General features: G+C 30.3%; 3 protein-coding genes across 4 annotated transcripts in view; all 3 read left to right on the forward strand.

Annotated features, from left to right (window-relative positions):
* The window catches only part of LOC141450276 (uncharacterized), a 152,330-nt gene extending 149,361 nt beyond the window's left edge, over window positions 1-2,969 (forward strand). The window contains exon 6 of the mRNA XM_074120571.1: window positions 2,899-2,969. Within this exon, the coding sequence (XP_073976672.1) occupies window positions 2,899-2,954 (56 nt within the window). The 3' untranslated portion in view covers window positions 2,955-2,969. The remainder of the gene's footprint in view (window positions 1-2,898) is intronic.
* LOC141450233 (uncharacterized) overlaps window positions 1-11,714 on the forward strand; it is an 84,048-nt gene extending 72,334 nt beyond the window's left edge. Inside the window, exon 6 of one of the 2 annotated variants that reach the window (XM_074120440.1) lies at window positions 1,095-1,876. In XM_074120440.1, coding sequence (XP_073976541.1) covers window positions 1,095-1,319 — 225 coding nt within the window. In that variant the 3' untranslated portion in view covers window positions 1,320-1,876. Of the gene's footprint in view, window positions 1-1,094; window positions 1,877-10,111 lie in introns of those variants that run through there. The other variant, XM_074120486.1, reaches the window with a different exon arrangement.
* Window positions 11,715-13,787: 2,073 nt separating this feature from the next.
* Window positions 13,788-23,148, forward strand: Tgs1 (Trimethylguanosine synthase 1). Its single transcript, XM_074120339.1, has 11 exons — window positions 13,788-14,036; window positions 14,111-14,252; window positions 14,870-15,211; window positions 15,792-16,118; window positions 17,734-18,080; window positions 20,023-20,496; window positions 20,577-20,847; window positions 21,200-21,614; window positions 21,694-21,825; window positions 22,078-22,376; window positions 22,447-23,148. The coding sequence occupies exons 1-11, from the start codon at window positions 13,930-13,932 to the stop codon at window positions 22,555-22,557; spliced, it is 2,967 nt and encodes a 988-aa protein (XP_073976440.1). The 5' UTR covers window positions 13,788-13,929; the 3' UTR covers window positions 22,558-23,148.
* Window positions 23,149-23,395: the final 247 nt, after the last annotated feature.

Raw genomic sequence — 23,395 nt, forward strand, 5'->3', positions numbered from 1 at the left:
AAAGTTTGGAGAAAAAAAGATATTCTGTGTTTTTGTTTATTTATTATCAAATTCTTTAATCTTTATTTGTATTAAATTTTCCTTAACTATCGTATATTTTAGGTACTGTGCACCTTTAGATTTATTTTCAATTTTTAACATATTTAAAAAGTAAGTACGAGTAAGAATCTTTACTGGTTATCACATCACTAGTTGTTATCTGGTTACCGTTTAACAGAAAAACCTATCGCGTTGTAATTAGTTGTTGCAGCTTGGGTAATTAAGTCTGTAGCGTTTAGCTTTCCATCTTCTATGATTTCTGGACTTATGATTCTATTTCAATGGCCTTCGAAGAAGTATTTGTTTATCTTGGAGCGGTTCGTACGGATTATTTTAATTATAATGTTAGTCTGTACTGTCATTTTTTATTTTCTCTCTCTCTCTCTCTCTCTCTCTCTCTCTCTCTCTCTCTCTCTCTCTCTCTCTCTCTCTCTCTGAGGAAGTAAGTGTCTAATAATCGATACTGTAAAACATATTGTGTATTTTTTCAGGATGGCTTATCGTCCAGTTACCAAATCAGATGACGAAGGGGGGAGCTGAAGAATATATTTTATTATTAAATTTTGTTTACCAAAAAATGATATAAATTATTAGTTACTCACTGGTCTCTTAATAAGAGACCTCCCATTCACCAAGTACATACTCTCAACCATCACACAAAATCCACTTGGAAAGTTTTTTATGTGAGAATAATTAAAACTTGTAAACAAATTAATGAACAATTTTCAAATTACCATATCTGGTGCGATTTTAGAAATCACTTAACTGAATGCTCTGATTCTCTCTTGTAAGTTTTTTGCCTTTAAAAATAATGTAAATTATTAAACTTGATTTTTTGTGGGTGAGTGCAGCAATTTTTAATAATATAGAAAGTAAGCAGCACATTCATAGTTTCAGTAAATTTAGTCAACTTGACGTTTAAGTGCAGAATAGAAATTGATAACATAAAGTAGTTGATATTTATTTTTTTAAAAAGAGTATTATTATTTTTAAATGTATATTCTTATATAACCTTATTTTAAAAAAGTCAACATATTAAAATTTTATCTTTTCAGGCAATGCAACTGGTACAAAAACAATTAAACGAATATGGAACTGTGAAAAATGTTCACGTATTTACAAATCTCGATTCACATTATGGAGGCACTCAAGATACGAGTGTAAGAAAGAGCCAAAATTTACTTGCAATGAATGTGGAAAACGAACTTATTATTGCAATGTTCTTATTAAACATTGCCAACGGAAACATGGCAGGTTTTAAGTGTTCTTTTCCATCCTAAAATAGAATATTAAATAAAGACTTTGAATGTTGTGTTTTAATAAACTGGTTCAAGAACTAAATATTATTAGTGTGTTATTTCTTTCAGTAAATGTTGCTAATATTTTTATATAAAATAAAATACTTAGTTAATAAATATAGTTATTCCTGAGAAATTAAAGTCGAACCCATTTTTGGAAACATTATTTCAATTTCAATTACAATTTTTTCCTTTAATATGCTGTATAAACCTCAACTTTTTATGAAATAATTAAAACACATAATTATTATTATTGGAAAAATATAAGTGCATAATTAATAATATTTTTATGATTTCATACTGCTCCTAAAATAATATTGCATAAACTGTGTTCTTTCAGAACGAGATGTAATTGTAATAATTACATATTAAAGTGCGTGGAGTATAGAGTTATTTATAATTTACGTTTGTAGCTAGCATTGAGGCCAGACTGGAGATACCTGAACATGAATTACTCTTCCACTATTCTAAATCTAATTTAATTTTAGTAGTTTCAGTAGAATACTTCATTTCAGTGAGGGATAAAAAAAAAATGAAAATCAGCACTTGCTATTTGATTACAAGGAAAGGTGAGGAAAGACGTATACAATGTAATGAAACCTGGAACAAATGGCGAAATCTGTAATGAATTCTTGGAATGGTGAGATCAAAGTTTCTCATTTGACAGAAAGAACCAATATTGGATTCTTCTACTCTGTCAATCCGCGGTAAACTGTAAGAAAAAGAGCCCAATAAAGCTTTCTAAAAATGTAAGTAGTAAAATATTATTTACAATATAGCTACAGGGAATCAATAAATGATTACCAGAATATTGAACCGTAAGTGCAGATTTGAAAATGGTGTCAAGCTTCTCATAAGTTACAGTAAACTTAACAGAACAGGTCATGTTCGTATAAGTATTGCAAAAGACTTACTACAAAATTTCATATCTTGGATAAAATCTAAGGGTGAAATGGAAAAATTAAATTTGAGTTTGCTAGGTCGAAGTCGAGGGAGCCAAATGAACTCTGGTACCTTAGTCGCTCATTTAAAGGATGGGTTGATTTTGAGAAAACAATAAGGGAAAATATATTTGTAAATGTGCGATTAATTTATTGGTGGACTTGAGCCAGAGAACATATGCAAGAGCGTAATGGTTGTATTATGTTTATTTTCTTAAAAATATTTATTATGTGCAGGTTTAAAGTTTTAATTTCAGATTATAAAGAGAATGGTGCTTGAAGGACTGTGGCCATAAAAGACTACACAACTGTAATTGCAATGTTACATATGACGATGATAAATTTTGAGAATCAATTCTGAATTTTTTGAAAAATGGATCAAACGGAGTAACAACCCGTTATAGTAGACGGATAAGTGCTGTTTACAATGCTATGGAAAACAAGCAGGTATATATGGCTTACTCGACAATAGTGATGCAAAAGTTGCATTACGCGACTTTTTTTCAGGTAAGCCTCTTGATTTCCTCCTTATAAGATATGGACCTGCATGAAATCGTTCACAAAATAAGACATTCATATGGCTCAACCATAAAGAAAAAGTTAATTCGATTAAATTGCAGACACTGAGAACAGATTCAACGCATGGTGCAGTAATAGGACATTGTCTCAAGAATAAATAAAAGTATCGGATATGACAAGAATTTTAAATATGACATTATGCAGTGATGAATGAATGGTAAAATTCCTGTGTAAAATTAGTAGATTCTCCTAAGAAAAAAACGTTGGTCTTTGACTGGTTCTTAATTTGAAACAGTAAGTTTCACCAGAAATTCGGGGTTTGGAGCTTGTTATTCCATCGCATCTCTAGGCACGCTGACTTGTACCAATTAGTCAATCCATTCTTTCTTTGTAGGACAGTCGTTTGAAAAGCTCATATCTCAGTTCTTAATGTTGGAGATTCCAGAAAAGATCACCTAGAGAAGATTTATGGCTGCATATCCTAAAAAAAAAAAAAGTTGGAAGAACAAAACAAGTTTGGAATAAAGCCAGGACTACAGGTCAACTGATTCGTAAATGTTCTGCTATTAGAAAGAAATAAAATAGCTCCTGGTAAACCCATTTTAATGAATTTTACTCCAAGTGGCAGTAACTAAATCTGATGTGAATACCCATACGACTTTTTTTTTGCAACAATTCTCGATGTTCTAGTTACAGTCATCTTTGAGAGAGACCTAATCGAAATACAAATTTTTGATTTTTTTATAATTGAGATATTTTTGCAAGCGCGCACACACAGAAATGTTACTTTTCACCAAACAGATCATATCAAATATCACAATTCTAGGAACATTAAAACGGTTACATTCGGTGATAACTCGAAATTACCTAGTTAGAGAAATTAGAAAGGATGAGATAATTTATAAGGAAGAGAACTGGGAGTCTGTCAAGAGGAAAAGGTTATATAATATAACTTATTTGATTTTGACCATCTAGGTGTGCGCATGTTTATTGTCAACTCTGGCTGGTTTAGGACTTTCATCCAACTTCAGAGCTGGTTTAATTAGTTTGTGTAGAGATTTCTTCAATTATGTTTCCGCATCGCAATATAGTGGCTGCCTGAGTGAGGAAGGTTACATGATGTTATTCAATATGTTAATGAATCAAAGATATCCAGCACTGCGGACTTAAACACATTTTCAACATGTTCACATCATTCTTTGGATATCGCGGTATCCTCACAGGCTTTGAGAAGAAATTGGCCATATATTCTAGAGAGTTGGAAGGGAGTGCAGAAGGTACGCATTTAAGCAGGATTCTAGTATCTCTACATAGAACAATAAACTCTTTAAAAAAAAAAAAGATGTGGGCACCCTCAAAAGAAGAGTTGCGTAACGTCAAACGCGATCTGGACAAGTAGTTCGGGTACCCCGCAGTGAATCGAAGGCTCATTCAAGAATTGGAAGGCCGGATTCACAAAATAATACTTTATAAAAATAACTTCTTAGGTGACATTTAAATAACTTCAGATTGTGTCTGAACAGGAGAAATTAGAAAATTTCCACCTTTTCGATCGGTTTTGACTTCTTGTGTTTCAAAATCGATCGACCCAAGATGCACGATCTAGCACTGGCCTTAGTATTAACCGTCAAATACAGAAACAGCAGCATTCCAGTGAAATTAGGAGACATTTTTTTTACTTTTTGCAATGGTTTTTACTTCTTCTTTTTTTCAAAAAAGATCAACCCAAAATGTACAATCTAGCATTGCCTTATAATTAATTATCAAATATAAAAAAGGCAGTATTCTATTGAAATTAGGTGACCATTTCTGCTTATTCCAATGCTTTTTACATCTTGTTTTTCAAAATAGATCAACCCAAGATTTGTAGCATTGGCATTAGTATTAACTATCAAATACAGAAACTGCAGCATTGTAGATAATTTTTACTTTACCACTACAGTTCCCCGACAAATCGAACTTGTAAGTTGAACTTTATGTAGACTAAAATAATTTATACAGAAAGTAAAAAGTGATTTTAAAAATTTGAATTAGTAACAAATATTACAACAGGCTATTTCTCTCTGGACGGACATTAACATATGCATCTGAGAAGAAGCTTAGTTGTTTCTAGTTTTGGCTATTTTTGTGTTCACAAAGTATGTTCTTGTGAATGCCGATTGAAAAATTAAAGAGGTAAAATTGAAGTTATTCTATAAAACTTAGTATGGATTGCCTATCCATTCGACTTAATAAAATGTTCGCTAATAATTCAGACTGACATGGCTGTTGGTATCAAGTGCTTTAAGTGAAGTCAATAAAGGATATTTGCATACAAAAAGGGTTTATTTACGAAGTCAAATTGAGATTTACTTTGCGGAATCCTTGGCTTTCTTGTTTATTGCCTCATTTCATGTAAGAAAATACTTCCAATTAACAACAGCGATTGTGCTGTAAATACAGATTATATTATATTTACAATTTTTTCGTTTCTCTTAGTCTGCTGTAGTAAAGAAAGTATTGTAATCTTGCAGATATTCGATTTATAACTTTCATCGGGAAAATCCGTTTGAAGGACCACTTATTTATTTATTTTTATTTATAAATTATTTTGTTTACAACAATTTTCTTTATACAAATATTACAATTTATGTATATTTGCTTTTTCCAGCTCAAATCAAAGGAATGCCACCGCCCACTGGAAAATATAAATGTCCTAATTGTGTCTACAATACCACAGTTGCATCTCATCTTTTAATTCATCTTGCTACAAGATGTCAATCTAGAAGAATTGCCAATAATAAATAAAAATCTTCCAAAAATTAAGGTGTTTTATTTTTTATCCATTCCAAAAAAAAAATTGTGAAATATATTATTTTGAACATTTTTTATTTTTTTACAATTAAGCAGATTATATCAAGAAGAATATAAAGTTCCTTACATCCACGCGAATGGATCTTAACTGATGCCAATAAATTAGTTTGATTATTCAATAACAGAATCAGCTTATGAGGAGTTAAATATCGTTACACAAAAGAAAAAGTACATTATTGGAAAATTTGTTTAAAGATTTAATTTATTAACTAAATCTACTTATTTTTTAAAGTTATCGTTGCACCATATTTCGTGTTTGTATCTTCAATCTCACCTAATATAATTATCTGTCACAGGATTTGCTGAGACAAGATGCAGAAATTGCGGTAAAGAATACCTTTGGAAACAGTCTCTTCGAAGACATATCAGAGAAGGGCGATGTTTTAACAGTTTTAATCATACATGTTTAATGTGTGGTACATCTTTTTTCCACAAATCCCGGCTCCATAAACATATAAAAGAGTGTAATTATTGAATACGTCAAACGTTAAGAGTTAATATTGGAGGGAACAGTCAGCGCAATTGACAAAATTGTGAATAGAAACTTTATTAACACCTTATTGGTACGTTTTGTATAAACGCGCTATTATTCTTAACCAGACAAGCTCTAGTCTTCATCTAGAAAATGCCTTCAATCGTTTCAACAATTAATTTCACCACACATCCAGTAACGCGATTCACTCAATTGTTAATTAGCTAATCGTTAGCTTCTATGAAAAAGTTACGTTTATTAAATTCTGAAGAATTTTGAAATAAAGAACATACATATTATTATTGAACATAATTCGATCTCGAAAGTAAGTTCTTTTGCGTCTATCTTTACTTATATTCTGTAGCTATTTGAAAAGTGCCTTATTTAATGATATCGCTGAATTGAAATAACACTTATTCAGAATTAATAAACTCACATTTTATATCAAAAATACAATAATACTGTTGCTCGATAGTATATGTTACTTAGCTGCACATAATTCACCTACAAAATGACTGACTTCTTGTTCAGCAAGAAAAAGCAACTGAAAATAAAGTGCCTTTAGAAGATAAATCCACCTTTACATTCACCAGAAATTATCTTGAAATGTCGTTTTACTTTCTGCTGAAAGCGTTGAATTATAAAAATTGCAGGTAGGAATTGATTTTCCTTGAAGAATGGTATGAATTCTTTTAGGATCATTTGGAATCATCGTGCATTTCAAGAAAACATTCCGATTTAACGTCAGAACTAATCTCCAACCTTAGGGTAATTAGAACAATTAGCATGTCTAGGAGAGAAACAATAGTTGAAGAACGAATTTATTTATATTTAAAAGTTGATGTAAGAAAAAGTTTTATGAATTTTTTTTTTTTTTTTCATATTTCATATTTTCTGTTGTTCTACATTTTGAGAACCAAAGATGCCCTTCTTTAGAAACTACCTTAGAATGAAAAGTTGAATTTGTGACAGGTTTATTTAACCCTAAAGAAGTTTCTGTTGAAGGTCATGGATGTAAAAAGCAGAGCATCAAAATTTTTTTTAAAAATATTTTATTTGCCCTTGACGAAAAACCATTCCATACTTCTTTTTAGAAACCAACAATTTCCTAATCCTGACGATTTAGAAAGCAGAATTATCCTAAACCTGACGATTTATAACTCTTTTTCATATTTCTTTCGAAACTTGACTGTTCTTTCTACTACTATATCGTTGTTACCGAAATACCAAAGTACTTTATTAAAAATGTAAAAAAAAAAGAAGAAATAAGTGTCTTAATATTTATCTTCCATGTATATATTAGAATATCATTATATTTTTCAGCAATAAAACTATATTTTTCTATTTTTTCTTTTGTTTTCTTTGTATTAAACATTCCCTGTTGATAATAATTATTCAAACAATACCAAAATAAATTCCTTTGAAAGTCGTAAGATTTTTTTGATATCTATTTTTTTTTTAGCCTGAAGTTTTTCTTACAATTCTTCATAAAAATAATAACTTGCGAATTTTTAAAGAAGCTTCAATATGTTTCATGTAACTCTTCTGTATTATTATTATTTTTGTCGATTTAATGCAATTGCAATATATTTGTTAGAAAGTAAGTAATTCAATTCCTGTTGGTTCCACATATTTGTAATTCATCTTCATAATGTGCGCAAATTCTTTAAACCATAATTTATTAGATAGAAAATAGTTTCCATAGCAAATAGTTTTTTACCTTTTCTCTTTTGAAGACATTTTTCACAATGTCAACATTAGAATTGTTTAAATTTCTAGAAGAAGTAAAATTTTATTTCATAGTAGTCTTCCATTATTTTGAATCATAAATCTAAAATTAATTTTCCAGAAATTTTTATAACTACCATGTTCAGGGGGACATTAAAATATTTGGGATCTGAGTTGAAAATTTTTCAAAGATCATGAAATATTTAATGCATAATAGAACAATATTACATAGTATTTGACATCGTAGGTAATACACTCAATCTTTATAATTATCCGAACAAAGTAGTGGTTAAGTAGTTGTAAAGTAAATATTTAATTGCAAAATCATTGAATTCAGATTGCAGGTAAAGAATTTAGAAAGATGTCATAAGAAAGAACATAGAATATGTTCAAGAAAAGTTCAATTATTTATGAACTATTCATTGAACTACAAACTTGATTAAGAACTATTTCCAAAATAAGGTAAAGCAAATACATAAAATCCAAATTTATACACTTTCGTAATTTATTACTTTTATTTTCTTACATTTTCAGGAAACGCCAGATAACTGAATCTGAACTGGTAAATCTGAATAAAGGCTTTTATTTATTGCGAAACAAAATTAGTAATGAGAGAATTGTCGCTGCGCACTATATGAAGGACATGAGTCGATAGAATAATTCCAATTTAAAGAAAATATTGCAACTTTTGCATTAAGATGGTATCATTTATGAATGGGAGATTACCACTTCTAATGCCTCTTGTACCTAATATTTATTTGTCAAAACGAAAAAATGCTTAGATCAGTATTTAAGTCAATATACCGATCTAGGGCAACAACAACAACAAAAATGTCTTAGAAAACATCATTGTAAAGCCTATGCAGTGGAATCTGACAGTACATACAAAATTAATAATAATACAAACTATAAAAGAACTTAATAGGACGGATGTTGCTAAAGTGGTTATAGGGAGGATCTGTAAATGGGATATACCCTATTCTAATCTCAGGTGTGATGAGCTATTTTTTTTTTTTTTTTTATTAGAAAAATTACTAATATTATAGTATGTGTTTCCGCCCTCGTCCACGAAAATTAATTTGTAGCTGGACGTTAAGCCGTGCTTTACAAAATAAGCAATTACTTTTTTTTCAGAATTTGCTAAACTTATACTTTCTTAAATAAAAAACAAATGATTATAATTAAATAATAGTCTTGCAGGTGTAGTGTGTAAAAAAACGTCAAAAGAAGAGCATTGTAGCCTTTTAGTAGCCTTTTCGAAAAAACCATAACGTTCAGTAATCGACATTTCTGGTCAACTTAGCTATTCAAAATTTGGAATTATGGTTACTTATAAACAGTGACACTCTATGTGTGCAATAAAGTGGAACTTTCAGTCGCTTGATTTTTCCAAAAGCTTAATATTTGAATGCTCCTACACCAAATATCGAATTTCATCTTTCTGTGTTTTTCTAACTGAATCGTGCAACCAAAATTAACAGTCCAATTTGCAAAATCAAAATGCGTATTTCATGCGGAAAAACAAAATCTACAGCCAGTATGATTGCAATATAATTTTTACTAGGTTAAAGAAAAAGTAAAAAATTAAGTAAAATTGCTTCAAAATACATAATACATAGAAAATAAAGAGAAACACCGAAACTTTGTACGTCATTATGTGTCTGCTTCATCCAACAAAATAAAAGAAATCTTTATAGTTAACAGAAAATTGATTTGCTTCAATTTGAATAAAATTAGATTACTTTATAATAATTTCCGAATTAACGAATTGACTTCTCCTATCAACCTTGTAAGGACGTTTTTTGAGACTGAATAAGCCAAATGTCATTTGAAACTTAACTCATTTCCCACGCAGTGCTCTGAATTGAAAAATGCCAAGAAATAAACTACAAAGTTACAAAGTCGGTGTCTAAATCCATCTCTGCCAAGCAAGATAAATGATTTTGGTGGTGAGATTATATTATTTTGTTTTCTCTCAACAGTCTACGAAAAATACTATTGATATATATAATTTGTTTGTTAGTACTAAAATCACTATCGTTTCGAAGATCGAATAAGTATTTATGCTATTTCTATAAGCTGATCCGTTTTCAGAAATTTCAAAGTTCCTAACAAATATTTATGGACTTTCAAAGGAATTTGTATTTTTTTTCCAAACATAAAAGAGAGAAGTGTTGAATAAGAAATCGTTGTTTTAGTATTAAAACTCGAATACAAATAATATATTATTCATTCTAATGTGTAAATTATTGCTGTGTCAGATGCAAAGGCGTACCGTCGGCTTTCAGAAGGCGGATACTTCAACGCAGTTGCAGCTCAGTTCACCTGCCCAAAATGTGGTAATTCTTATGCAAGGCCTCATTCGCTCAGCAGGCATATAAGATTTGAGTGTGGTGTTGATCCAAAATTTGAATGTCCAATTTGTCACAAAAAATCTAAGCACAAGCATAATCTTATGTTGCACATGAGAACGCATCTTAATCGATGAAGGAACAATTATACATATATAAAAAGAAGCTTAATGTACAGCAAAAATCTATTAAATACATAAAAAAATTTCAATGGACAATCTTGAAGATAAAAACAGAAAGTAGTATTTTTTAATTGAATTATTTTATAAATATTGAATAGGCCTTCAACATAATTTGATACTCAAAATGTATATTTTAGCAAAGTAATAGTAATCAATAAAGATTCTGTGATTTTAAATTTTATTTTTCAATAAATTCAACCATTATAATTTTATAATAACTTAACTGCTGTGGATTTTAATGTGATAATTTAATAATTTTAAGTTTATTGAAATAATTTATTGATAAATTTGCTCATTAACTTGGTTACCTTTGTATCATTCTACTTTTAAGGAAGTATTATTTTAAAAACAAACTGTTTTCTTCGTTTAAACGATTTATGTTGGCAAAATCTCAAATAAAATTATAGATTATAAAAAAATAATGCTTTAGAAAAAAGTAGTAGGGAATATTACATAATGGACAAATTTATTTTTCATTAAGAAATTAATTTTTTTGAATTCCCTAATCTAGAAAATTTAAATTTGCGCAGGCAAGATAAAAAATGATATCAATGTTGCTAATGCTGAATAATTTTCAGCCTACTGGCTTAATTTATATCTTATAAAACTCAAATTATTTTTGAGTGTATTCCATCTTACATATGTAAAAATGTCAATCTGAGAGTAAAAGAGAATGATTAGAATAAAAATCAAAGGGATAAAAATAATTTAGTACTCTGTTTAATTTTCTTTAAAATACTTGGAATAATAAAGATGTCTGAAGAAAATCACATTAGCCATTAGAAAGATAGCTGTGATGTTAGATATAGTAAATGCAGGTATACAATATCATAGTAGATTAAAAAATGGAATTAAAAAAAAAAAGAGTTAAAGATTACTAGTCTTCAGTAATAATTATATTTGTTACTAATTTCCTGAAAAAAGAGAAGTTTAAATGAGCAATTATTACAGTAATAATTGTAGATATGCCTATTTAATATTTAGATCGTTAGTGAGCTCTTGTTTTAAGTTTTTATTACAACTTAAAGTTACCGACTATTATTTAAATTTAATAAAAAACAGGAGAAAATAAATGCCTTTAATTTGGATTATTGCCATAAATAGTAAATTCTATAGTATCCATAAAGTAAATTGTAAGAGTTTAGAGTAATAATATTTAAGAATAATGAAGTGAATTTATCTAATGTAGTGTTTAATTTCTTTTAGTTTCTCTTAAATAGGCAAATTTTAAATATGTATCCAGTGGAAAACAAATATTTTGAAAGATTAGGTTTTTGGACAGAATAATTTTTTTTAAATGAAGTGAGCTGCAAAAATAAAATTTTAAAAAGAATGATTTGTGTGTTTTAAATAACTTTGAAAACCTTACTCAGTTTTTCACTTGTTTCACTTTGTTGTGCTAGTAATATATACTATTGCCTTCCACTAGAGTCAATCTCAAATTTTCTGTAGTTCTCAAAAATCAATTAGATTAATTTTAAGCAAGAATTATTTCTTTGCTAGTTCTTCTACCACAGAAAGCCAGAATTTTGTCGTCCGAATTTGATACCTGTTTGGTTTCTGATTCAGATAGTTCATTTTATTATTCGACTGTGGGAAGTAACACAGCCACATAGTATTAGATGTACTCAAGGCCCTTTTAGTTACTGGTAAGCTGGAAATTGTACAAATGTATTATGTTGATTTGCTAAATACATTTAGTTGCGGACTTCTGTAAATGTATATGGTTCATTGAGACACAATGGAATATGCGCTTAAAAGAAAAAAAGTTCGAAGTGTTTGCATTTTAATATGATGGATAACAAAAGAAAGTCGTAGATCAGAGCAGTTGCGTTTGAACAGAACATCAGAGTAGAATCACTTTTATTAAGTTATACATATTTGTGTAGTCTGAAACATCATTAAAATCTTCAGGTAACATTTTTTAAATTAATGACATTTAATAAACTAAACTAATTTATTTTCATTTTTCTTAAAAAAGAAACAGATTCTTATCATTGTCCTCTTATATTCTAAGCTAAACAGTTTATTCCTCTAAAATAAGACGTACTAAAAGATGTCAAACTTGTGAGAAGAAGGTTCTTTTAGGCAGCAGTGGGCAATCTGGATAAAACCTGTCATTTCAGATATAAGCATTTTTTTTTTTTAATGTGAAAGTGCGCCTAGTTAATGGAGATCGGGTAATAATGTAAAAAGTACCTGCAGAAAGAAATGGCTAATTATCGTTTGTAGTTTCCAAGTAAATTGATACCTTTGAAATTTTAAATTGATTATTTTTATTTCAAGTCTTCTTACAACCCAAAAAAAGGTAAAATATAAAACACAAATATCTTATTGAAAACAAGAACAGGACTTGCTTGTTTATAATACTTTACAGGAAAGGTGGTAAGTAAACTGATTCCATAAAATAATGAGTTTTTAAATGAAAAATATTTCTGTAAAAACCAATTGTAAAATTTAATTCTCAAGATAATAAGAATAGTTAAAAAAAGGGCGCCACGGTAGCCGAGCGGTTAGAATCAAGACCTGCGAAGCTAGTATGTATTGTGGTACTGGGTTGATTCCCGGTCTTTAGGCCTTGGATTTTATTTAATGGTTAATAAAAGAAATTTAAAGTAAAGTATGTTTGCTAGTCGCCTCCGTCCACAACACCTAGTTGGTAGTTGGACGTTAAGCCCCGCCTGAAAAAATAGGCGATTACTTTACTTTTTTTTTCTAGTTAAAAAAAGATTCTTCACAACTCTTTACTCTATTACCCTTTTTGTACCCCAGTCTTTCATTACGCCATCGTGTTGTAATAGTAGATATAAAACCACCTAAATAATTAAATCAATTTGATCGCAAATGAGTTTTTAAGTAAAAAAAACCTTTAAAACAATTTTTGTCAAAATTTTTATTGGCTGTGTCACTAAGAAAGTCGTAAAAAGATGATTATTTTAAAATTGTGTCGGAAATGTTCAGCTTAGCACAAACGTTTAGGTCCAACATATCAGATGATTAGTTGCTAGCTGTTATAAAAATGTATTATTTCAATTTTAAAACTGAAATTAGCAATTCTGGTTTCACCGTTGTGCAAATACCTTGTCTGTGCTTTAAGACTGCTAGAATAATATGAAAAAATAGTTTCTTGTGTACAGATATTTAAAAATTTGAACATGTCCCGATTCCTCTCAATACCTGTTGTAAAATCTTTTTTTTATAAAACTGTTTACTCATCAAAGGTACTTTTTATTTTATTGCATATATTTTTTGATAGCCTACTGTAAGTGTGGGCACTTAAACAAAATTTAATTCTTTCTTGTAAATTTTTTTCTCTACAACATACATAAATACCTCCAGATGGTTTCTATTAATAATGAAGGTTATAAGTTATAAGATACATCGATAAGTGTCGCTATCGATGGTAATTCCAGCACTTGGAAATAACCTTTGCATTGAGCATTGGTTGTTTTGTATTTGGAAGTTCTATGTTGACTACTTCCAATTAGTATTGTACAATTTGTGGCGTGCCTGCCACTAAGACGGAGGCTCGGTTATCCGTATACTATGTGTGAAGACAATTCCTATGAGCCTTTAGCAGAAGTTTATATTAAATTAAGTGATAATTCCGATGATGAGAGTATTTATTGTTTGTGCAGTAGGGTGGTCATTAGGTAAGTTGTTTAATGCTTAGTGCTTTATTTAACAGAAGAAAACTGTTGCTAAGTAATAGAAACCAATATTGTAGAGATAATCAGTTGGAAGACGACGATTTAGTTGAAGAAACCTTCGAGGATGAACCAGATGTGGGCAACGTAACTCGTTACTTGAATTTCTATAAAGAATCAATTCAGCCTTTGGCTTTGCAAGGTGTCAAAAGAAGAGAAAATGTGAGTAAACTAAATTTACTTTTTGAGACTGAGAACACAAGTTGAATTATTATGTAAGTTTAGAAGGTTTTCCCCATTAGTTCGAATGGCCAATTATAATTGCGTTCTTTGGATATTTTAATCCAAAACGTTTTATCGTTTAGTTCTCGTACATTGTACGTATATAACAGTAAGTTAACTCATGCTGTACTCAGACGGATGTATATATCAGTAAGTTAACTCATCCCAATGTAATTTTATAGTAAAAAGCGTTATTTTTTTCTTTTTTATTTAAGAATTAAATTACCTTTGCCCAGCCTAAATATGTTTATGAATGTAAGGGGGGAGTGAAATTGTCGTAAATAGGGTCTGTCCACACACGTAGAGCGTGAAGAACATTTACAGCTTACTGAACTAATCTGTTAGGTCATTGGGGTCTGCCATGCACTAAATTAAAAATAAAGTCATTTTTTGAGAGGATGTGAGTGTTCAGAGTTTTGCATCTGGATACTAAACTGAATGCCTATTTCCAACTATATTGCAATGAGTACTTTCTTTGATCATTTATAATTTGTTTCATATATATTATATATTATAAGACAAAACATAAGTTAATTAGTGGATTTATCTGAATTTAGGAAGAAGCGGTAAGCTGTTATTGTTCAGCCTCTCATTGCTCAACTGATGAACACGATTCGGTGCGAGAAGCAGGTGGTGGACCTCATTCAGATTCAGGAGCTGATCTTTCTGAAAGTTGTTCTCGAGATTTAGATTGGGATAGATATTGGTCTGCTAATGGAGAAGCGATAGTGTGGACCAGTTGGGTTGGAAAGTATGGCAATTACATAGATCCCACGTATCAACACCGTTCCTTGGAGCAAGGAGACGATACGTGGTTTAATTGTGATCCAGTCAAAGGTACACCAACGTCAGAAAGAAGAAACACATTTGAAGGATTATTAACGGCAATTAATGAAGAGGTGAATTAATAAATAAGTGATAAATATTATATTAATTAAATGGTATTAATTTATTAATAAATAAATGAGTATAAATATCCAATTTAATTCGAATAAAAGTATTTACAGGAATTACAGATTCAAATTTTGAAAAAATTACATTGTATTGTCTGGTATGTAGTTTGTTTCTATAGTATTTGTTTATAAAATTTTGATTTAAACCTTATTAATCGCGATGATTTAAATATTTGAAGTCGATGATAGCAAGCCCCCTCATCTCTAGCATCAGATCCCCTTCCCAAACTAAATTCAATTGGCATTCCGCAGAGTAGTTCTTGGTGCGTATTTTGGGTGCTCAATAATATCTTTTTGTTACGTAAGTGTTTCGAATCTCGGGATTTATTCCACCAAATCGTTTCTATTTTAGGACCTGATGCTTCAATAAATCGCTTTTTCTTAACAGTTAAATATTTGATTGGAATTTTATTTCATATTTCTGTTATTTTTCCTTATAACAATCGTTCGTAATTCTGGAAACCCTTATTTTCTGTAAATCAAAAGAGATTTGGTTTTTACCATTTGCTTATGATTTATTTGCTAGAATGAACCGCGTTCAACGCCAGTAGAAGATGCTTATGATTCTGCACAGCTCAGTCGAAGAGAAGAATTTATTTCAGCGGAAGCAGATACTGTCGGTGGAGATAGTTCAACAGGCGGTTCCTGGTGCACCGATGACTTATCGGAAGATTATTTCAGATTAAGATCTGCAAGTAGATCTTCAGGAAGAACTTCCCTTGTAACTGATTCACTTACTAATGTTACTCCTATAACTATAAGTGAATTAAGTGAAGAAAGTTCTGGTGCAAATAGTTTTGTTTCATCTTCAGAATCTGTTAGCAGCAATGATCTTCAATGGCAGCAGCTGTGGGTGAGGAATATTTAGTTATTGTTTCTAGAGCATAAAGTACCTTATTTTTTTTAACGAATTTGGTTATTTATCTTGAAAGTGTGTAGTGAGAATAGTTGCTAAGTATGTGAGATTCATTGTTCTGTAATGCATTCTATAATCTCACTAATGCTTTGCCACCATAATTATTAACATGAGTGTACTCATTTATTGATTCGTTTTTAACTTTCCCTTAATAGATAAGAAATTACATCAAATTTTAAGTTGCTGAAATTTTATAGTCAGATTGAACTCTACCAGGGTACCTGATTGCAACTAGCGATCAAAGTCCCTTAACCGCCAGTACCTCTTTACCGAACGGATTTTTTTCCATTTTTGAGATTCTCTCAAATTATTAGTTTTTTATAAATTTTTCCAGAACAGTTTGTTTAAAGGGACTCCGTAGAGGGGAGTTGTATTCTTTTAAAGTAACATTTCGTATGAGTAAGATACATGTGTTTTTAATGTTATAAAGATTAAAAGTCTTGATTAAATCCAGAGTTCTTCCAGAATTACCGAATTGTGTGTAATGTTGTGGTACCAAATTACTCAACGGATTTTTTGCTTTTCTGAGATTTCTTCTAAATTTTTCTCTAAACTTCTTATTTATATCAAAAGTTATTTAAATAATTGTTCTGCATTTTAAGGTCTATTAAAATGTTCGTATACCATAAGCCAATGATAGGAGAATAGAGTTAGAATAGTAAGGGAAGTGGCATCATTGTTCTATCTAGATGTTTTTATATTTAAATCCCAATTAGTATTAAACAGAGTAAATTGAATCTGAAAGCCTTAGATCGTTTTAATGTTTATGAAATAAATCTGTTCAGTCTTATTTGAAATAGTTTTGTCAGCTATGTTGAGAAGTGCTGCTTTCCCTTGGAGATAGCTTCGGCAAAGGAACTAAACCCTTTAAATCAAATGACCTCCGTTGTATCGGGGATGGGCGTAGGGCCGACAACCTCTACCCTGCTAAACCTCTGTTGGAAAACTGAGGAGGCTAGGGTCCTGCCAAGAAAGAAAGAACAGCTTGTAGCTAGATGAACCCTAGGCAGGACCGAATTATTTTATAAATGTTGTAATAATTTAAAGAGAAATTGAGCCCAGTCTTATTTTAAAAAAATTTAATTTAGATTTGCTGTATATTCCATATTATATATTTTATAATAATTTTGTGTGATTTTAGGTGTCTTTTTTTATCGTGTTTATGCCTGATAAACGACTTTAAGGCATAAGGTGTATATGTGTATACTTTTTTCAAATTATTATAGTGTTTGTATTAATTATCTAACGAATGAAAAAGAATTTTAAGTGCAGTAATTTATTATGCATAATTCAACGACTTCTAGAATATTGGCATTAGTTCGCAAAGTATCAATAGAATGCATTTGCAGGCAGACACGTTGTCCTTGAACGAATTCAATTTAGTATAAATGTTTTTCCCTGTTTTAATCGCACTTACTGTAACATTTTCCTTTCTTTTCGGGAATCAATTTACATAATATAGTGAGGCATTTAAATTTACTATAAGAACAGTTATGAAATGTAATCAATCCAATTTCAGTCACTCTTAATTTTTTTTTCTTTTTTTTGACAGCTTGAACATTTCAATGAACAGTATAACCAATGCTATGAGGTTTTTATGTCTAAATATACATTAGCTGAAATAACTCCACCAACTGCCAGTGAAATATTTAGTGATTCAGTGTTTACTGAAGAAGCAAGTACAAAGATTGAAGAAGATACAGTATACAGTGAAGAAAAAGAGGCAGACCTAGGCGTGCAACAAACAGTTTATGTTAAACAAGCAGCCAATGATGGTGAGAGATTTAGAGACCAGAAAGTTATAGCCAGGGAGGAAAATAAAGAAAACATAGAGCATTCTCAGACAAAATCTGGCAGAAATTCCAAGAAAAGAGGAGGAAGAAAAAACAATAAAACTGAGTAAGTGAAGGAATATATAATATATACGTACTTAGTAATATACATATATAGTTTTTATATGAGCCAATAGTAAGTTGGTTTTAAGTAATAATTTATTTAATATGAATTCATGAATATTGCTTGAACTTTTTTGGCCAAAAATGTTTTATTATTATATATGGCCTATTCCTGTATTGGGCAAATTAACCTCTCGGCGTCCACCATCCATGAAACCTTGATATGTTTAATGTTTTTTGTTTTTTTTTCTTTTTTTTTTCAACCCACAACATGTGTTCACAGTAAAAAGCCTTAAGCTTTCTGCGTTACAAAAAATAAAATAGACAGAAAATGTGAACCAATAACTTTTTGCAAGACTATAATGAATGACTTTCTTCAAGTTTAGTTTCGTCAAACAAATTAGATGGGGGAATTTTTCAAGGATTTCTTGCAGAGACTACTAGAGTTCGCACAATACCATTTAATGTGTGGTTATTAATTACCTGCAAACTTTACGACTACCATCTTTAAGCTGCATTGTTAGGCCCACTTATGAAAGCCTCTTGAGATTAAACGCTACTACATACAAGTGTTATTCACAAATGTCTGTAAGAATAGACCCGATTATCGTTTACACTGTGCTCACTCAAAATTGCTCACAGTTGCCATATTGATCCTTCTAACGACTCTTCCATTAAAAACTTCCAGCAGAATATCAGTATGCTTTCTATTACTTCTAGGATTTGATAAAAAAAAAAATCACCTTGAATGGAAGTTTGTTGGTGTATGTACACTTCTCCATAAAGTCCCATATCTACACTCGTAATTCTTTAAGTGTCTACAAAATTTCTTATGAAAAGAGCTGATTTCCCAGTTTTAGCCTCTTCATTTCAGTTTGTCTCTGTCAGGAATAGAATGCTATTTGAATTTTATATTTCTGCTACCCATATTTTCTATTGTAGTAAATTTGGAATGTTGGATATTTGGCAACCCTGTTGAGGGTGTAAGAGAAGGGCTGACCGTTAGGGGTGCAAGAGGGTAGCAGGTAGTTGGAGACATTTTTTAGTTGAGTAGAGTTGAGTTTGGTCACTCTTTATGGAAGTTATGCTTTATGAATGTTATGCCTTATGACTTATGTGAATAAACTATATTTAGGTTAATTTGTGTTTATTCAAACCCTTATGAGTATTTAGTAAATTATTATTATGGTTTATGTGTTTAAGTTTTGTGTTCTCCCGCATTTTATTTAATTTTTCATTTATTTTACACTATTATTTTTTTCTTTTCCTACATAAACTTTGGATATTCTGTATTCCTATTTGTAAAGTCCATCTTACACCTTATCCATAGTCTTATCCTTTTAAATCCTACAGGCTGTATCTGTATGGGTCTGAAAGCTTTTAGTTAATTTTACAGAGATGGGATTCTGGCCCAACTGTTAACCTCCTTACTCTTGCTGACAGTTGACTTAAAACTGAAATAAAACATCTCAAAACTTCAATTTACATTGAAAATGCAAAATAGGATAGGTAAATAATCGCAATACTTGTTTTTGTGAGGGCTTACTGAAAGTAGTTTTTCGGAATTGTAGGTATCTGAAGTTTGGCTAACAACTAAGCTTTCATTTCGGATATTGTCGTTGGTTAAGATCATAGAAGCTCTTCCTTTGCACTTTTACAGCTAACTACGTAGCGCGTTGTAATGTTGTGATTGAAAAAATAATGTTAAATAAACTTGTTTGCCTCTATAAATCCATTATATGTGTACAATTTAATCTTTACATTTGCTTTTACCTGTCGAAAGGCCAAAAATAATAGCTATTCAATATCTTGAAAGTGCCCCTCTTCCCTTTAAATGTAATTAGTAGGAATACTTTAGTTACATCCATCCTATCAAATCTAAAGCGCAGTTGTAGTGTAATGTGTACGTTAAATGTTTTTCACATATATATTTATTTTTGTTCAAGGAACGGTTTTGTTCGTGAGACGCAATCAGTTGGATATCTCCTTTCAAGTTTACGCTCTCTGTGCATGGATCACCACCCTTCGACAGCTGATGAGAGTAATGATCATGAAGAAAATGACAGTGTTCATTTAGACTTCACTAATTCTGTCCTCGAAGAGTCTATAAATTCTAAAACCCATATGGCGGATAACATGGACCAAGTGACACTTGCAAGTGAAGATAATCGTGGAGTTGATGAGCAAACAGATAATAATTTACCTTTAGTTATTAATCCACAACTTTTGCCGACCACTAATACTAGTGATGTCTCTAGTAATAGTTGTTGTGATAATTTAAAAGAATTTTCTGTCAGATCTTGCCATTACCATGGTGAGGATGCTGGAGGAAGAAGTACAGCATCTAGTGACGTTGTAACAGTAATCAATTCTGAAGAGACTGCTATTACCGCTGCTGAAAAAAAGCAGTTAAAAAGAAGGTAAAACTTCCTTTAACAACAAAATTTCTGTTTTGTGTTTTTTTATGAAAAGCTTTTAATAAATACATTGAAAATTTCAGTCATGACAAGGATGACCCATCTTTAGACCGCGTTAAGGGGGCATTTACTTTAATGGGATTTGTTTTCAAACCTCCGCCGACAATAGATTCGGATTCTAACGATAATGCTTCAAGTTCTTCTAAAAAAAGTAAGCCCCGTGTTACAAAAGCACACATTGTATATAGGAAGAAGAATATTAGATCTCATAACAGAACTCTAAATATGAAATCAATTCAACCTAGACACATTCGTTTTGGTGAAGACGGATTGCCTCTTGGAGAATCAGTAAAGGTATTTTATATCAATTACATTGTATTATTAAAATTGTTATATTACACAAATAACGTTTTTTAAATAAGAACCTCATTTAAAACCCATTAATAATGCCAACAAATAGGTACCTTTTCTTTTTTATTTCACTATATTCTGTTAAAATTTCTTTAAACACAGTGGTTCTCTTTATCTTTAATCCTAATATTTTATTTGTTTTTTTAATTACTTTTTTGGATAAATTTACATTTTAAAATTCTTTTTGTCAGCCTTCTCTTACTCTTAAATTGTGCTAGGCGAACTTAATTAGAAGAAATTGTGTAGATAGTTACAAATCAAACTCTTAATGTTAAAGGTTTTTATTGTTTTGCAGGCCTTAGATTCAGTAAGTTTTGCCGATTCTCCGATGGTTTCTGCTAGACCTCTACTGCCACAAAATGTTCCTATCTCAGCTTCCATGACATCTCCTTCTTCCATTCTTCATCAAGATGAGGAATTTTCTGAAAAAGATGATTCTACTGATGGAACAGATGTAGATATGTCGCCATTATCGTCATCGCCTCGTCAAAAATTTTCGACTTTCACAGAATATGAGACTGCTAACATGGCTTTCTTGGACGGCGAAGAAAGAGAAGCTTTGCGAAAATGCAAGCGAAAACTGCGATCAAAAAGGTTACGGAAACAAGCCTGGCCAAAGGAGATCCAAGAAAATAATAAATTAGTGAAATATTGGTATAAAAGATATAGATTGTTTTCGAAATTTGACCAAGGCATTAAACTTGACCAAGGTAAATTTATCAAAAATAAAAATGTAAACTTAATTTTAAAATATGCATATGTAAATTACATTAAATTTTATTTTAATAGAAAGTTGGTATTCCGTAACACCTGAAAAAATAAGCAAACATACAGCAGAAAGATGTAGATGTGATGTGATAATTGATGCTTGCTGTGGTGCTGGAGGAAATACTATTCAGTTCGCTTTCACTTGTGAGAGAGGTAAAGTTTTTCCAGAACTACTAATTATTCATATTTAGTTGTTTTTTTTATTCTTACTCAGTAAACGTAGAGATTTAGTAAAAGTTTTATCTATAATTTTGCAAAACCAAAAAATAATAGTCTTGAATTTTACTTGAAAGTCGTGTGTTAAGGTGCTTTCATTTTAGTGGAATATCGTGTGTATAATTTTTTATTTAAAACTAATCTAAGAAATTATGGTCTTACATTTTATCATATTTATAAATATTGCAGTGATAGCGGTAGATATCGATCCTGTCAAAATAGAATTGGCTAGACACAATGCTAAAGTGTATGGTGTAGAGGACCGAATAGAATTTATAGTGGGTGATTTTATGAAACTGGCACCGAAACTTGTAGCAGATGTAGTGTTCCTGAGCCCACCTTGGGGTGGGCCGGAATATTTTTCTAATAAAGAATATAATCTGGACCAGATAGAGATCAAAGGTGGCGGAGAAGAAATTTATAAACTTGCTACTGGAATTACCACAAACATTTGCTATTACTTACCAAAAAATATCAATACTGATCAGGTAAACCTTACGTTTTTTTATATGTGTTCAAACATTGCTTACTTTAATATAATTAACGAGTTTATTTCAGTTACTGAAACTGGCAGAACCAGGCGGGGCTGTGGAGGTGGAACAAAATTTTCTGGACAAAAAATTGGTAGCTGTCACAGCGTATTTTGGTGAATTGGTGGAAACTTTATAAAGATAACAATAATGGGTAAATTGTGCTTTTTACTTGCCACAGAGATACTTATTACGAGCGTTACAATTTTAAACCGTAAATATGTTACCTTAAAACAAAAAAAAATTCGTGATTTTTATTAGTGGAATAACATAACACTGAGCATGCTTTTTTCATTTGACATTACTATCCTTCTAGTCTACTAACTTAACTGATACCTAAAATAAATCGAGCATCACCCCTCTGTTTTTTTTTTCTTCCTATTAACAACTATTTGAAAAAAAAATCTGGTATGTCATTTTTTGACAATTTGTAAATACGTTTTAAAAGAATTGTACATTTCTTTGAATTATTATTTTTTAAATTTTACTTAGAATCTCTTATCAAATAATTGATAAAAGTGTAAGCATAATTAAGGCAAGTTAGTTCTAAATATATTCTACATTCCTTTATTTTTTTTCTTTTAAATTAAAATTAGTTCTCAAATAATTTGTAGTAATGTGCCGTCAAGTAATATTACAAGAGTATATTAATACTTAATAGGAGTTCAAATACATAATAAAAAGTGTTCATATCGTCTCTTCCTCTATATTTTAATTTTGAGTAATTTATGAGATAAAATTATTGATTTGTGTTTAAATGATTTTTAAAAGTACACTTTTAATGTTTTAGGCGTCTCCATTTTTATTTTGTTTAATTTGTTACATATATGTTCAATAAATATAAATAAAAAAAAAAAACCTCTGACAATATAATTAATAACTTTACAATATTAATTTTATATTTATAAATTTCCAACGCAGGTATAAAAATAGTTTTATCAAACTATTGTTACATTTTAATATTAATTCTATTAAAT

This window comes from Rhodnius prolixus, unplaced genomic scaffold (genome assembly GCF_049639745.1).
Source record: "Rhodnius prolixus isolate KJV_2025 unplaced genomic scaffold, Rpr scaffold_1, whole genome shotgun sequence".
NCBI classification, from domain to species: Eukaryota; Metazoa; Arthropoda; class Insecta; order Hemiptera; family Reduviidae; genus Rhodnius; species Rhodnius prolixus.